Raw genomic sequence first — 15,394 nt, 5'->3', positions numbered from 1 at the left:
CAGCTCCGTGCTCAGTCTGTGCAGCATCTCCCTGGTTTAGATGCTGAAGGAGCTCAGTCACATGAGCACAAGTCACTCCCTGGCATTTTTTTCTGAAGGCTGAAGAGCTCTTCTGGAGATATTGATGTAGCAGTGGAGTTAGAACCTGTGAGGCTGAAATTAAAATTCTGCACCTGATAAAGCACAGGCTGCAAAGAGATCCCAGCTCTCTCTTCCTCCACAATCACGCTCTGGTTGGAATATGAAGGTCACAGAGTTTAGAGAACTTGATCACAGCTTTTCCTCTGCTCTTGACAGGATAATAATATGTAAGCAGATGCCTTATATGCACAAAAGCTAAAGCTGCTTTCTTGCTGGCTAAGGGCAGGGATGAGCATCATCACTGAAATGTTTTACGGCAAAACTACATACAGCCAGCCAACACCAGGACACAGCCACCTCCCTCCAGCATCCAATAATTGCCATGGGATGGTTACAAACTAAACCCTGACAAAGTGCTGCCCCAGGAAAGGCTTCTCCTGATGAGATGTTTATGCTGCATTAATTCACAATAGGGCTGAATTTTGGCAGCTTCAGACCAGGAATACCATTTAACTTGTCATCACTGGCTGATTCACTAACACTGCCCCAGCTCTTTTAACAGCTCCAGGAGAACAAATAAATGATAGCAAGCTTTGCTTTTCGTTTTGATGAATAATCCCCCCCTTTCCAAACTACCTGAACTTAGCAAGGTCTTTATATAAAAATGTCATAAGACTCATTTCCCTTCATTTTATGGTTTGTTTTTTGTTTCCCACATTCAGTTAAATGTGTTTTCAAGTGCATCATACATCCAGAACTCCTTTAAGAGAACATAAATCTCAGTTCAAGTCTTCACCCTTTTGCTGACCAGCCCTGTGAAATCTGTCAGGTCATTTGCACCAGCATTTTCATGAGCCAGATCTAATTCTGTACCAGAAAGTTGCCTCATCTTGTGGGCGTTGCAAACCTGCAGCTCCCATAAAACACAATTGCTCGGCTGCTGTGAAAACTTAAACTCCCTTAACTGGGGAAGGGCCTGCTCCCACAAGCAGCTATTTTCCTCAAATCCACAAATGTGGATAAAGTCACTGACTTTGAGTCCACTTTCAACTGTTTTCAAGTTAAACAAGAACTTAAGAGCTTTGGCTTTGAGCCCAAGTTTTAAAACACTGCTCTTAAGCTTCTTGGTGCAAAGTTCCCTCCAGCTGGAAAGCAGAGATCCAGATTTACTGACAACATTCAGGGATTAAAACACTCCCCAAAGGAGCAGCAAAAGCTTCTGCTACAGCTGGAGCAGCCAAAGCTGTTCTGAAGATTCTAAAGGTTATTTCCCACACAGGTGAACACGAGCCCCCGTCAGACACCAGCATGTTCCAACCAAACAAGCTCCTCTATAAAAACACACAGAATACACTCAGAGTTCACATTTCTTGGACTAAACACATTTTATGGAAACCTCACTTTTTGATAATCTACCTTTTCTCCTCCCTTTCTTTTGAGGCAGTTCTGTTTTTAAAGCAGCAGCACAACTACCAAAATTTGCAGAAATAATTCAAATGCAAAGTTGCAGCAGAACTGGGAGCCTGGAAAATCCATAAATTATAGTCACAGAGGAAACACATAACATTTCTTGATTCACTGAGAATGGATTAGTCTGGCAAAATACTCAGTACCTGAGTACTTCTGATAACATCACTGACAAGTCCCACACTCTAAAGACAAACTGAGATATTTTTATGGACCAAAATAAATCAATAAGAGAAAACACAGACTGGGAGAAAAAAAGAGACTAAGAAACAAAGATCAGGAAGAAGTGGTTTGGGGTTGAAAACAGCAAGTGTGCAGACCCATGCCACTGTGATCCCATGTGCACTGATCTCTTCCTTCTTTTGAGGATAAAAAAAACCTGACACTGACGGAGGTGAGAAAGTATTCTCTCACTTCTAAGAAAGCTACTGTGGAAAAAAAAAATTAAATTGTTGCTTGTCTCTGAAGCCTGTTGTTGACCTGGCTTTTCTTTTTCTTTCTAAATTAGAGAGGGGAGAAAAAAACAAACAAACCCCCAAAATAAACAAACAAAACCCTACAAACAAACAAAACCCATACCAAATAAAAATAGACAGAACTTAGGGAAAGAGAACAGATTCTCTTTCTTTATCTAAGGAAATGTTAAAGATAGACCAATTACACTGCGGTTCAGAAGGGTCACTGACACTTTTTTAAAGCTGTGGGAACAGCCTTTACAAATTCTGCACAGGTTCAAAGCTGCTTAACCTCTCACATTTTCTTTTCAAGTCTGCCTTAACCACACCTGAAACCGTCTCAAAACAAGCAAACCACCAAAAAGCACCGGGAAAGCTTTTGAAGTCCAGTCCGACAGAGGCCAACCTGATCTCCACCTCATCCCAGCATCTCCCAGGGGGATGCTGGTGATGGAGAAGGACCACGCGGAAAAGCTTCCTGCGGGTTTCTCTCGGAGCAACTCGGAGCAAGTGCCTGGCGGGGTGCGTGGGCTGAGCCCTGCCCATCGCCACCCCTGACTGCGATCGCTGCTGGAGCACATGGGGCCAGGAGAGGCACCGGGACAGGGGCCGGGGACAGCGGGCACCGCCAGGGAGCGAGGAGACGGCCGGAAAACCCCTTCCCGCTGGGGCGAGGAGCTGCCGCCCCAGCGGGTCCCTGTGCTGGGACCTCTTCTGGCGAGCCAAGGTGGCTGCTTCACAGGGCAGGGGCACTAAAAAGGGCGCACGGACTCGCTCCAGAGGTGAGCGGGCAGAGTGTGTCTGCGAGAGCACCCGTGATGGAGCAGGAAAGGGCCACGGGGACGGACGGATCCCCGAGCAGCACCTGGCAGGGAGCGGTGCCTGCCCGAGGTGCCCCAGAGCCGGGCACGCACCTGCGAGGGCGCGGGGCACGGTCCCCGCACGGAGCCCCGAGCGCCCGGGGCTGCCCCGCGGCCGTGGGGCGTCCCCCCCGCTCCCTCCCTGTCCCTGTCCCGGTCCTTGTCCCTGTCCCTGTCCCGCACCCCCCGCCCCGTTCCCGTCCCCGGCACTTACGGGCAGGAGCAGGAGCGCGGCGGCCGCTGCCGCGGGGAGGCTGCGCTGAGGCGCCGGCCCTGCCATGAGGGCTCGGGGGGTGCCCGGGGCTCAGCCGGACCCTCGGCGCTGCCCCGGCGCCGGCATCGCCCCCCGCCTGCTGCCCTTGACCCCTGCCCGCCGTCCCGGAGCCGAGCACGGCGCTGCCGCCGCGTCCCAGAGCAAACCCCCGGCAGGGAGGGAGGGAGAAGGGGGGAGCCGAGCCCGCCCTCCGCCCAGGATTCCTCGGGGATGGAGGCGGCGGGGGGCCCCCGGGGGAGCGCGACCCTCACAGCCTCCCGAGGCGAGGGAGACCGTGCTGTGCCCCGGCTCCGAGCGCCAGAGGGGCTCCCCCCTCCATCGGGCGCTGGCCGGGAGCGGGGCCGCGCCTCCCTCACTCGGGCAGCGGCCGTGGGGAGCCCCCGCGCCGGGCGCTGGGTGATGGAGAGCCCTCTTCCCCACCAGCTTCCAGAAATAACGGGGATCCTCCTCCACCCTCCCGTACGCTGGAAGTTCCACTGCCGCCAAAGTGTCCAGGAGCAAGAGGATTCTCCCTGCCCAGGCTCTGGGCGCAGTGGGGATCATTTTCCAAAATTAGATGCAATGGGTACAGCCCCCCAGTAACATTAATAATCCCTTCAGCACCACTCCATTCTGCCAGGAATTAGGTAAAATGTTAACTGCGCTGCCTGAAAACTTTAAGGAGCAACAGGCTTCCCCCAGCGCCCAGGTAGAAACTGCATTGTGTGCACAGTGTGCAGAGGTGTTTTATAAAAAGAAGGAGAGCAACTCTTTGCTTGAGCACATAGCGATAGGATGCTTTTTAAGCTAAAAGTTTAGATCAGATACCAGGAAGAAATCCTTCCCTGTGAGGGTGGCAAGGACCTGGCACAGGTTGTCCAGAGAAGTTGTGGCTGCCCCCTCCCTGGATGTGTCCAAGGGCAGGTTGGACAGGGCTTGGAACAACCTGGGATAGTGGAAGGTGTCCCTGCACATGGCAGGATGGTTGCAACTGGATGATCTTAAAGGTTTGTTCCAACCCAAGTCTTTCTGTGATTCTGTGTCAGCCTACAAGCTTGGGAAGGAAAGGAAGAATCCTTCCTTACATTGTGCACTCTGAACCACCTGCCTGTTCTCCAAGAGTAACAGGACACCCCTCAAGCCCAACATGCAACATTACCAGGTGTGATGAGGATCTCCACCTCAAAGATAATGAGAAGCAAATCTCCCATCTCCCTCTGTACCCCAGGCCAAAAAGGTTCTGGCTTATTGGTCACCAAATTCATCAGCACACCTTTCCAAAAGGCTCTGGGGCACCTCCTCTGCTATTCCCAGCTGCCATGAGAAGCCCTTTCCCCCCCAAGCCTTTTAGGACTCCCCAATGCATGTACACTCTTCTATCCAGGCAACCCCAAACCTGCCTGTCTGACCCTTGTGCACTTGGTTTCTGAAACAAAAGACATTTGTCCTGCTCTTAACTACAGATACTTGCCAGGCTAGATCCCTGTGTAGAGTGAGCTCACCCCTCATCTTCCTGCTGACTTGCCCAAGGAGCTTCTGGCCTTCTGGCCCTCTGGTTGCTCTGGGGTGCATGTTGATGATCAGGGAATTGGAATCTTACAGCTTTGGATGCCTGGCCCTGTTGGAGCCCAGTTCCTGGGTCTAGCAGAGTTATCACTCCCTGCTCTCCATGTCCAGTTGGCCTCTCCATACAATGGATGTGTCTGTGGCATTGTTAGGTGTGGGCATCAGACCAAGCCCTGGGATTCCCGGTGCCAGCAATGAGCCTAACAAGATTATTTTCCCTTCTGCTCCACCCCATCTGCCCAGAGGACAGCCAGCTGTGTGTGAATCACAGTCAGAACCTTGCCCCAGCTGCAGCTGGGACTGTCCCCAAAAGGCCAGCTGTGTCCTGAGGCACACAGCTCTCAGTCACAGTTCTGGGGCAGGAGCAGACAGCACCAGCTCACTCCCAGCCCAGCTGGATTTCCTCAGGGAGCAGTGCCATACCCTGCCTGTGTAGTCACCTGTTGCCAGCTGTTTCTTTCAGGGAGATGGAGCCTTTTCTTATTTCTTCTCCAAGACAGTGCTTTTCTACAACCCTCCTTGTTGTTTGCTGGAGTTTTTTAAATCAAAATCAATTGGTGTAAAGGCCATAGTGGCACAGAGGAAAGACTTCCAGCAAATTCTCAGGGTTTGCAAAAGCTTAGCAAGCCTTACTCAGATGCAGAAATACCTGGACATCTTCCTTTAAGGCCTTGCTGAATTATTTTGCTTTTTGACATTTGCTCAGAAAGGCATCAAACAGCCTCTGACACTCTCTAAAACACCTACAACAACACTCACATTCCTAATTTCCTCCAGGAATCTTATTTATGACAGCATGAACATCACAGCAAGGAGATGGGCACTTATATACACTAGAAAACTTGGAATCCTTCTAAGAGACTGGCAAAAGCTCTCACAAAGCAGCATTATTTTCCCTTTTCCTCTGGTTATTCAACAGTTTGAATACATGTAAATATTTAAGCTTGCCTAGTTTTCCCTTTTCTGCCTGTTGCACACCAGCATTTGTTTCCTTTCATTATTAAAAGAAAACAAAGCCATATCCCAAAGTTGCATGCTTCCAATTAAGATGAGTTCGTTCATGAAAATGCAAAAGGGAAGAATAAATCCAGCCCAATTTTTTATTGCATTTAAACATCCACCTCCGGGACTGGAAACTCACACGTGACAGGATTCCATGCACTCATGGGAATGGGTAAAAGAGGCCTGGAGCTGCCTGTGCACACACATCAAGTGCCCTGGAACCAGGAAGGTTTTCCATAACTTTCTCTTTTGATTTATCTCTGTTTATTGTGCTGTCCAGAGCCTCGTAATCTTAAAAGTTGTATTGAGACAGAGCAAAACAACCCCAAAACTGTGACTATCTAAGGACTAAACATATCATTCCCACAGTCTCATACCCGAGGCTTTTCCCCTTGCAGCTGGGTTGCAAAGTCCTACCAAAGATTTTTGTTGTCTGGGTTGCTTATAAGGTCACTCCCCTTTGGATACTCTTTTAGGGTAGAGCTCATGTTGCAGTTTTTCCTTCATTTGGGGGATTCTGGGGACTCTTCTCCCATTCATGTCCTTTTCTCAGGGTCATGAATCCCACTGGCTGGATTTATGGGTGAGGTTGGTCAAGGTAAACATGGAAACAGAGATGTATAGACACAGATATCCACACAGCCATGTGTGGAGATGGCATGAGAAATGTAAGCCTCGTTCTTCCAGGGATCACACCAAGACCCCTGAGATCGATACTTGGAGATGGAGAGAGTCTCCACATGGGATCATGGCAAGGATCCAGTTGCTCAGTTCTTGCCCAGATGACTTTCAGACATGGCTTGCAGTCATGCCCATACAAGGATAACCCCCTTTTGCTTGTTTGGTGGTGATTTCTATTCCTCTTTAAAGCTCCTGAAATGACTTCAAGTCTCAGTATCCCCACTGCTGTCAGTGGTGAAGCTGTACAGAACAAATCCTCACTGGAGGAAGGGCATGGCCAGCTCTTGATGTCACATCTAACACTGCAAGGTCCTTGCTGTGTCCATAACCCTGAGAATTTCTACAATACAATTAAATAATTTGAAAAGCAGTTTTAATAATAACCACAAACATCACACAAGACATTAGTAACCAAAGGGTGAAATTGGGCTGAATCAGGTGGCAGCTTTGTCTCTCTGAAACACTGGAGGACCTCTCAGGGGGATGAGATGTCTTTCAGTTAAAAGGAAACATCAGAAAATACCAAGTACATCCCTCCAGGTGAGTTCCAGATCTCTCTTCTATGTGTCCCCACTTGGGGACAAATTGGCTCCCCATTTGGAACTCGAATAGGTTTTGAGCTTCTTGTGCAGGATGTAAGTAAATTCAATTTTAACTATGTATCAGATGTTTTATTCATCCCCTAACTGAATAAAGTTAGAGCCCTTTCAGAGATGTGACAGCTCAGAAGAGCTAAAATTCTCTGAAGTGTTGTGCTGCCCTGTTCCCTCCTGACTGCATCTCAGCTCTGTTTCAGAGTGGCAGAGGAATTGATCTGGGTGTGCCAGACCTGGAAAAGGCCAAGCTGGGAGAAGGAATGGAAGGAGATCCCCCTGATTTTTGCAGAATGAGTGAATGCCACGATGACATTTGAAACCAGAATGATTTCTGCAAGGGAGGCAAGTTAGCTGGAGGGTTCTTATTAATTATGAATTTGATGGTTTCCCGAAATAATGGTGGGTCATAGCGGGTAATGAGCATGGCTCAGGAAAACAGGAAAACTCTAACAAAGCAAAGGCACAGAGCTTCTTCCTCTTCAGTAGGTCAGTAAGTGCAATGGCACTGGAAGGAGGGATGTAAGTAGGTTGGAGGAAAAAATGGTGATATTTAAAGAAAATTCCATTGTCTGAAATGGTCCCTAATAGTGAAGTCTCTGGGGTGCAGTATAAACCTTGGGAGTGGGGAGAAGGAAGGAAAATTAGCTGAAAGCATCACCCCTTCAGCATAAAATAGATTTCCTGGCTTTCTTTACTGTGGAACTCATGTGGCCACTGTATTCTCATGGAATAGCACAGGGCTTTTCCTGGTGCTCCGTGTTTGGCACATCCTATTGCCAAGGAGATGCAATTAGCTCTTCACTTCCCAAGGGCACCACAAACCTCAGGGAGCACCGAGCCCAAATGGGCTGGGACAATTCTTCTGGTGCTGCAGGCCCTGCCAGGTGTTCCCCTTTGCCCAGCCAGCTGTGGGACAGCAAAGCTGCCACATCTGGGGTCACTGATCTGGGTACTTGGGGCTTTCAGGTGCTTTGTTCCAGGCTGGAAAGGACAACTGGCAACTGGACACCGTTCAAAGTTCCCTGGCAAAGCAGTTTCAGAAATAAATTTTAAAAATATGGTGAAAAGTATTATCAAGAGATGTTTCACCTTAAAAATGGGGGAGAGGGGAAATGTGTCATGAGAGGAATCGCCTAATTTGGATTCAGAATTTCAAGCCACACTGAGTAATACGACATTTTGGTGGATTCTTGGTACAACTTGATTATTTCCAAATAACTTTCAAGTAACTTCTGTGGAAATAAATCTTGGATTTCCAAATAGCAGAGAGAAATGTGTGATTCAGCCTCTCTCTTTCACTCTTTTATCAGAAATGTCTTCTGCATTTTGCATTTAGATTGCAGTGTTCACTGGTATTTTACCACACTGAAGGAGATCTGGCACTAAACAATCAAATGAAGCCTGAGACAGTTCCTGCATCCAGCTTTAATCCACTGTGATTACACTAAAATCTGACTCATGATTTTTCTGCTGAAATTCTTTCTTCAGGATGTAGTTTTTAGGATTCTTTCCTAAATTTTGTATTTGTTTTTCCTCTTGACAGGCAATGTGTTCATACAATGCTCACTCTTCAAGGGTTGATTTTTTTTTATAGCAGCAGTCTTAAAATAAATGACACAACTTAAGGGCTAAACTCCCAGTCCTTTTAGCTTGAAATAATTTATAGCTTAGTGTTGAGGCCTCAATGTAAAGAACTTTTATTCTAATACTTTTGGGAACCTAAAGCAAAACTGGAAGATTTATGCTTTGCAAAGGAATTCATAGAACTTAGTCCCGTCCTCTTCTATTTCCCTTCATCTCTGAATATTTCTGGTTCAATATTATGTCTGGACTTTTGGGCTCAAATAAGTCATTAATTTTCAGCTTGCCATGTCCCTTTACATGTTAGAGTAGCATTCATTCTGTCTTGAGGCTCAGACATCGAATCTAGTCCTGCAATTTAAATGTTACTATGGTCAGGATTTCTTGTGGACTGAGATAAATAACTGTAGGTGCCTCAATATTTTAATACTGAGCCCATTTTGTAATCACTGGAGATCTAAGGAACCCAATGAAACAAAAAAATTATTTTCTGCCAAATAAAGATGTCTCTTGGGGCTCACTCTCATTTCTGATAAGCTTTATCATTGCTTGAGGAACTTCCCTGCTGAAGTGCAGCTTCACCAAAGTTTTGGGAGGATCCTTCCCTTGACAGGCTGCTCTGAATTCCTTGAGGTCTCAATTATTTTACCAGCTGAGCTATCAGCAATTTCTGTCTCCATATCTGCCAAGTCACTTCAAGATTTCCTTGTGTGGGGTTATCACTGGGCATGTCAGGAATTTCCTTGGAAAAAGTGCTTTTTTTTTTTTTTTTTTTTTTTTCCAGTGCAATGTTTGTTTTATTTCTTGCCATCATCTGGCAATGCTGCTCACTTACCTTTTCTAGTGGAAGGCTTGAAAATCACTTATTTTTCTCTTTTTCCCCCAAGAACTGTTTGCAGGCTCTCTGGAATCTCACATCATGGCAAACAAACAAAAAAGTTCAAGATATTTCTTGTCATTTTTGCCTGACACTGTCAGTGTTAGTGGATGGGACTGGAAATTTGACTCAGCAGTTGGCAGGTGAATGAATCAGAAGCAGTTTTACAAATATTCATTTGTCAGTCACAGCAATAATACTCCAATTTTACACTCTGCAGCCATGTGGGTTTCACTGAATCCACACTGGTGGTACACACAGGAGAAGAACCAGGCTTAGCGAGTTGAAGAACGCATGAAATGGGGATTTTCTACATCCACTTGTCTGGAATTTAGCTGTCAACATAATTTATCTCTCTTCATCTCTAGCCTAATGGAGCTGTGTCATCCCTGAAGAAAAGCATCACTCTTCCCAGGAATAGCTGCCTTCTATTTTGGATCGTGCTTGCTGCAGGTTTTTTTTCTATTCTGAGTGGCTGGAGTGACTCAAAGCATGGAGACAAATGCATTTGTGTTACTTCAGACTTAAAACTAAATATCACAGAATCCCAGAAAGGTTTGAATTTGAAGGGACCTCAAAGCTCATCTCACTCCACCCCATGCCATGGGCAGGGACAGTTTTCACTAAACCAGTCCATCCAGCCTGCCTTTGGACACTTCCAGAGATGGAGCAGCTTCTCTGGGCAACCTGAGAATTTTTCTATCTAAAAAAATGAGAATTAGGCATCCTTGTGAGTTAGGACTCACAGGCTGGACACAGATGTAATATTTATCCTGAATGTGACCATAGAGTTTGCTTTTACAATTTCCCATTGGCACATAAACTGCTTGCAAAAATCTTGCTGCCAAGATGCTGATAAATAAACAAATAACATATTTATCTTCTGATAGAAAGGAGAAACAAGGGACTTGCACATATTTTTTTTTTCCTTTTACTTCTTGCCCTTCAGCAGTTTCAGTGTTGCTAGTCTGGGGCCAGCAGCAGCACAAAGCTCCGTGTGCTAAACAGTGGGTCTGGAAATGATGTTGATAAATAGAAATAAATGCAAGCACACAGACTGAATACCAAGCAGAGGTTCCTGTTAGCATTTCAGTCTCCACATAAGACATCCACAAGATGTCCAGTATGGGACCCTAAACTTTTAACAAGGATGTAGGAAATGAGATGTCAGTTCCCAAGACAACTTATGGCTTAACAAATTACCATCATAGGTAGGACTGGGCTGAAAAAAGACAGTATTTATAGGGTGTCTTATAGGGTGTTCTCCATTCCCCCTTTGGAGTCAGTGGAGATCTGAGCAACACAGTCACAGCAACACCCCAAACTCAGTATCTGTGGCCCATCTGAGCACTCACATCCCACTTTGGTCTGTTTCTTCCCTTGTCTGTGAAAGAAGCTGAAAACAGTGAGTTCAGATGGGAATGGGAGATAACTGAAATTAAGTGAATCCCACAAATCCACCTAATTTTTACCTACAGAAGAAGTCACCCTGCAAATGTTACAGCTTGCCATACGCTTTGCTGTTCCTCATTGCCGCAGGATTAGGACAGTTCACAGTGACTGATGCTCTGGCCCTACACCTTTAAATCCTCACTGAGAGGCACCAGCTTGAGGCATGAGAGCATTTGATTTCTGAAGCCTGTCTTGTTCACAGCAATTAATTAGTGCCACCTTTGGCAACACTTGCCTGTGATGAACATCTGGCTCCCAGAGTGTGAATCAAAGCTGTTTGTGCTGCCTTGTTGTACATGAGAGCTGTTCCAGGCAGGAGAGCTGGAGGACTTTTTAGTCACTCATGTTAATACCCCTCTAAATATTGCAGCAATCAGCCTCAGCAGTTTCAAAGGGTCTGAAATTTTACAGAATAATGTTTCACTCAGGCACTACCTATTAAAACACATGCTGGTGGGTCTGCTGTGGCTCAGCCAGGATTGCTTGTCTTATTTCCTCTGGCCTGGCTCACTGTCAGTCAAAATCCCTTTCCAGAGCAGCTCTCTGCATCAGATTTCTTTAGTTCACAACTTCTTTTAGGCAGAAATAATGGCCTTGTTCACACTGCCTTAGATTAGGATGGCTCAGCCTTTTCCAGGCTGAATTTTACCTGAATCCTCTGTAAGGAGGATTCTTCTTCTCTCACCTGAAGGGTCAGATGAAGTTAGCAGGGGATCCCCCACTGCCAATAAAAACAATTTGGCTGTTTGGGCCCACAGAATTAATTTCTAGCTTTACCCCAGTGTTTCCATGGACACTGCAGAGAAGGTGGCAAAGTGGGTGGACTCAGTGGATTAACCAGGAAAACATCTCATAAAAATATAAAGACATATCTCTAAAATTCCACCACTTATTCATCCTAGCAGAGCTGAAGCTACTCAAGCACTCAGAGAAATGTCTTTCCAGCACTTCAAGAAAAAGATTTTTATGCTGGTTGCTCACCACTTTGCATTTCTAAACCATCTTTTCATCCATCTACTCTCCTGTTTTTCTGGTCCAGTCTGTACTGAGCTGCTGTGTCAGCACCCTTTGCAAGCAGCGTTTTTGTGAGTTATGGTAGCAGGAAGGGGATGAATCATTTAATGTTTATTTATCAGAGATATGGTAATAAAGAATTTCCTTTTGCTCAGAAATGGAGTTTTCTGGGTACTGCTTGTTTGTCAATAAATGCTGCTTTACATCCTGAGGCATGAAAAGGAAGGGAAGAGATTATTGTCAGTGCTGAGGCAATTTACCCTCTAATGAGAACAGAGGTAGAGATATTAAGCTAAAGACACTTGCAGTTGAAATGCTTCAGGGTGTGTAATTTTTGTCTTGTGTTCTTTTTTTAGGTGGAAAGCAAGCCAGACACTCTCTTTCCAGATAAGCTGATAGGAGCACTTGACTGAATTTTGAGTCTCATCCCAGAAAACAAAACCAAAAAGAAAAAAAAAAGAAAAAAAAAACCAAACCAAAAAAACCCCAAGAAACCCAACCAAAAACCAAAAAAAAAAACCCCAACCAAACCAAAACAAAAAAACCCCACCAAAAAACAAAAAACCCAACCCACAAGAAAACAAGTTCTAGTCTGTATAAGACCAAAATTTTATGTCTAAAATGGTTCAACTTCCTTTTGACTCCAATAGCAGGTACAGAAGGTGTTTGACAGACTTAACAAAGGCTTTATTGAGTGTCATTTGAAATCTTTAAAACTGCTGGGTAAAGCACTTAAGGATGGACAGAATAATATTCCCCAAATACCTGCAGCTGTCAGTATGAGTGGCTGAATGGCAGACAGACCCCACAGATCTTTCTTTCCAGCCACAGGAAGAAATTCAGGATGCTGCTGGGATGTACAGATACAACTCCTGTCCTGAGAACAGTGGCTCCTGCACACCAGCCTGGGAATCTCTGATGGGTGTGAGCAAAAAATTCAGCTGGGCTTCAAAACCACATCATCCTTATAGGGCTTGAATTAAAATTTGGATATTTGGATATTTTTTGAATTAAAATTTGTGCAGGTGCTCCACAGAAATTCCAACTGTTTCAGTATTCCATAAAAGGTATAAATTTTGAAAGTCCCCTACATGGAGGCAGAAAGAACCAGCAGTAATCAATGAAACCAGCATTGTCTCTTACCATGCTAGCACATCTCTTCTGATCCAAACTGGGAAGAGCTCCAATGTATTTTACATTATTTAAGGAAAAGAGATTCAAAGAGTTCCTATCAGTGCCACAGGGAACTAATGTATTTAAAAACTAAGTTTGGGGATTTTCTGTACCTCATTGGAAAAATCCCTGAGTCTGACTGGGAGGTCAGCCCTGCTTTGAGCAGCAGGAGAGTCGACATCTCCAGAGGTTTCTTCCAATCCAGGTTTATCTATAATTTTGTATTTCATTGCAATTTATTTTACATTTTTCCTTTGGGAAAAGTCTTTGTAGAAATCCTGATGGGGCAAAAAGTGAAGTGTGATTATCAGCAGTAGATTGTGGTCCTTGTCAGGTCATGCTCTACCTGTGTGATTTACACCAGGAGCCAGCTGTAGCATAGATGGGCTTGATATCCTGCTTCCCCAAACACCTGGATTTGTTTTCCACACGCCTCCTTCCCAAGGATGGTGTCAATCAAATGGAGCCAGGGAAAGCAGAGTCATTTTTTTTTTAATTTTACCTGATTAAAATTAGGGAGAAGACAAACAGAGCCACAGAGTGAAACACAGACAAAAACACTTGCACTGAAAGAAAAGAAAAGGCATTTATGACAGAGGGGCTTTCCCAGAGCTGAGTTTCCACATGACACTGCCTGCTTTGGAGGATTCATCCCCTTTCCTGGCATGGAACCACTCCTGCCTTCTAACTACTTCTACAAACAAAAACCAACTGATCCCTTGACCCCTCTGTCCAGGGGAATCATGTTCTCCTACTTCAAGCAGCAATCAGGATTAAAACAGGCAGCAGGCTTAATCTTCATGAGCCCAGTGGGGAAACCCTTTACAGAACAAGACTGCAGGGTACACAAGTAAAACTTAAAGCCAAGAAAAGGCAAATTTAGATACACCTGGCATCAGCCACTGTGGTGGTGAGTGCCGCAGAGGAGCCCTCCCAGCAGTGCCTCTACCCCTGTGGTGCTGCCTTCAAAAAGGGCTCATTTTTGACAGAATTTCTCCTCACTGATATCCAAGGGGACTCAGAGAAATATGTAGGAATGCCCATTTCTCCTCCCTTTGTTCGTAAGCCTATGACTTGGCAGTGCTGGATTAGTGGTTGGACTCGATGTTCTTAGAGGTCTTTTCTCATTTAAATGATTCTATGATTTTGACAGCTGATTTTCAATATGTAAATGGTAGATTATATCAAATTTTCCAGAGATTAGGATATAATACTCTGCATTCTCACATATTTTCAGTCTCTCTGTGCAGGAAGCCCACTGATTGCCATCCTCCCCTTACCTCTCTCTTCCCAAAAACAGGACTTATGAGACTTTCTAGAACAGTTCCCATAATCATCGGAAACTAAAATGGAGCAGGTATCTAGATTCTTGGATTCAGAAAAAAATCCCTCAAAACATAAAATGAAGGAAAGACCACCTTGTTTTAATGTCAAGGGCACGAGAGCCAGAAATTCAAATCTCACACATTCCACTGCTGATATGTTGTGTTTTAAGCTAAGTCTGTCTTCTTTCCTTTCCCAACTTATAAAGTTGGAAAGAGCCAAAATGCTTCTGTTGTTACCATGAAATTCAGCATCAGTTTGCAAAGCATGGAATTTGTGGTGTTTATATCCACAAACAATATTTTTGTGCTTGGATGGCAGGCAAGAAGCTCCCTTCTACTGCATGGTGGGTGCACCAGCTACTGAATTTATTGGAGGTGAACTAAAGGCAGCTCTGTGTGCCTCAGCTACACCATAATTGAATCTTGAAAGCACAGGATGCTGGCTTCTCACTTCATCTGACCTGTGGACAACACTGTGACACTAAAAGGGCCGTGGGGGCCAATTCCTGCAGTTCCAGGGAGATGTGAGAGCACTTTCCAGTACCTAAAAAGGCTGTAAGAGGGCTGGAGAAGGACTTTTTTGCAATGGTATGGAGTGACAGGGCAATGGGTAACAGCTTTAAACTGAAGAAGGGTTGATTTGGATTAAATATAATAAAACTATTTGATGAGAGTGGCAGAACAGTGGCACAAATGATCTATCTGTGGAATTATTCAATGTCAGGTTGGACTGGGCAGCTTGATGTGGTTGAACATGCCCCTGCTTATTGCAGGGGGGTTTACCAGATGACCTTTAAAAAGTCACTTCCAACCCAAATTATTCTGTGATTCTTTTTCTTTCAGTCTCAACTTTGAATTTGCCGTTTCCTCTATTTTTACAGCCAATGTATTACATTAACTACTGTGAGTCAGGACCACTGGCATAAGGCCACCAGGATTAATGTAACCAAGTAATCCAATCTTAATGAGGTTTAAAAAGGAGCTTGACAGTAGTTCCAAAGCACTTTTTAG

The 15,394-nt window shown here is 45.2% G+C and overlaps 1 protein-coding gene across 1 annotated transcript in view; it reads right to left on the bottom strand.

The window, feature by feature from the left end:
* The window catches only part of CRHR2 (corticotropin releasing hormone receptor 2), a 141,808-nt gene extending 138,230 nt beyond the window's left edge, over window positions 1-3,578 (bottom strand). The window contains exon 1 of the mRNA XM_064421737.1: window positions 3,078-3,578. Within this exon, the coding sequence (XP_064277807.1) occupies window positions 3,078-3,143 (66 nt within the window). The 5' untranslated portion in view covers window positions 3,144-3,578. The remainder of the gene's footprint in view (window positions 1-3,077) is intronic.
* Window positions 3,579-15,394: the final 11,816 nt, after the last annotated feature.

The sequence above is a fragment of the Passer domesticus genome, chromosome 1, assembly GCF_036417665.1.
Source record: "Passer domesticus isolate bPasDom1 chromosome 1, bPasDom1.hap1, whole genome shotgun sequence".
Classification (NCBI taxonomy): domain Eukaryota; kingdom Metazoa; phylum Chordata; class Aves; order Passeriformes; family Passeridae; genus Passer; species Passer domesticus.
Note: the sequence above shows the minus strand (reverse complement) of the source record. Positions and strands in the feature narration are given on the sequence as shown.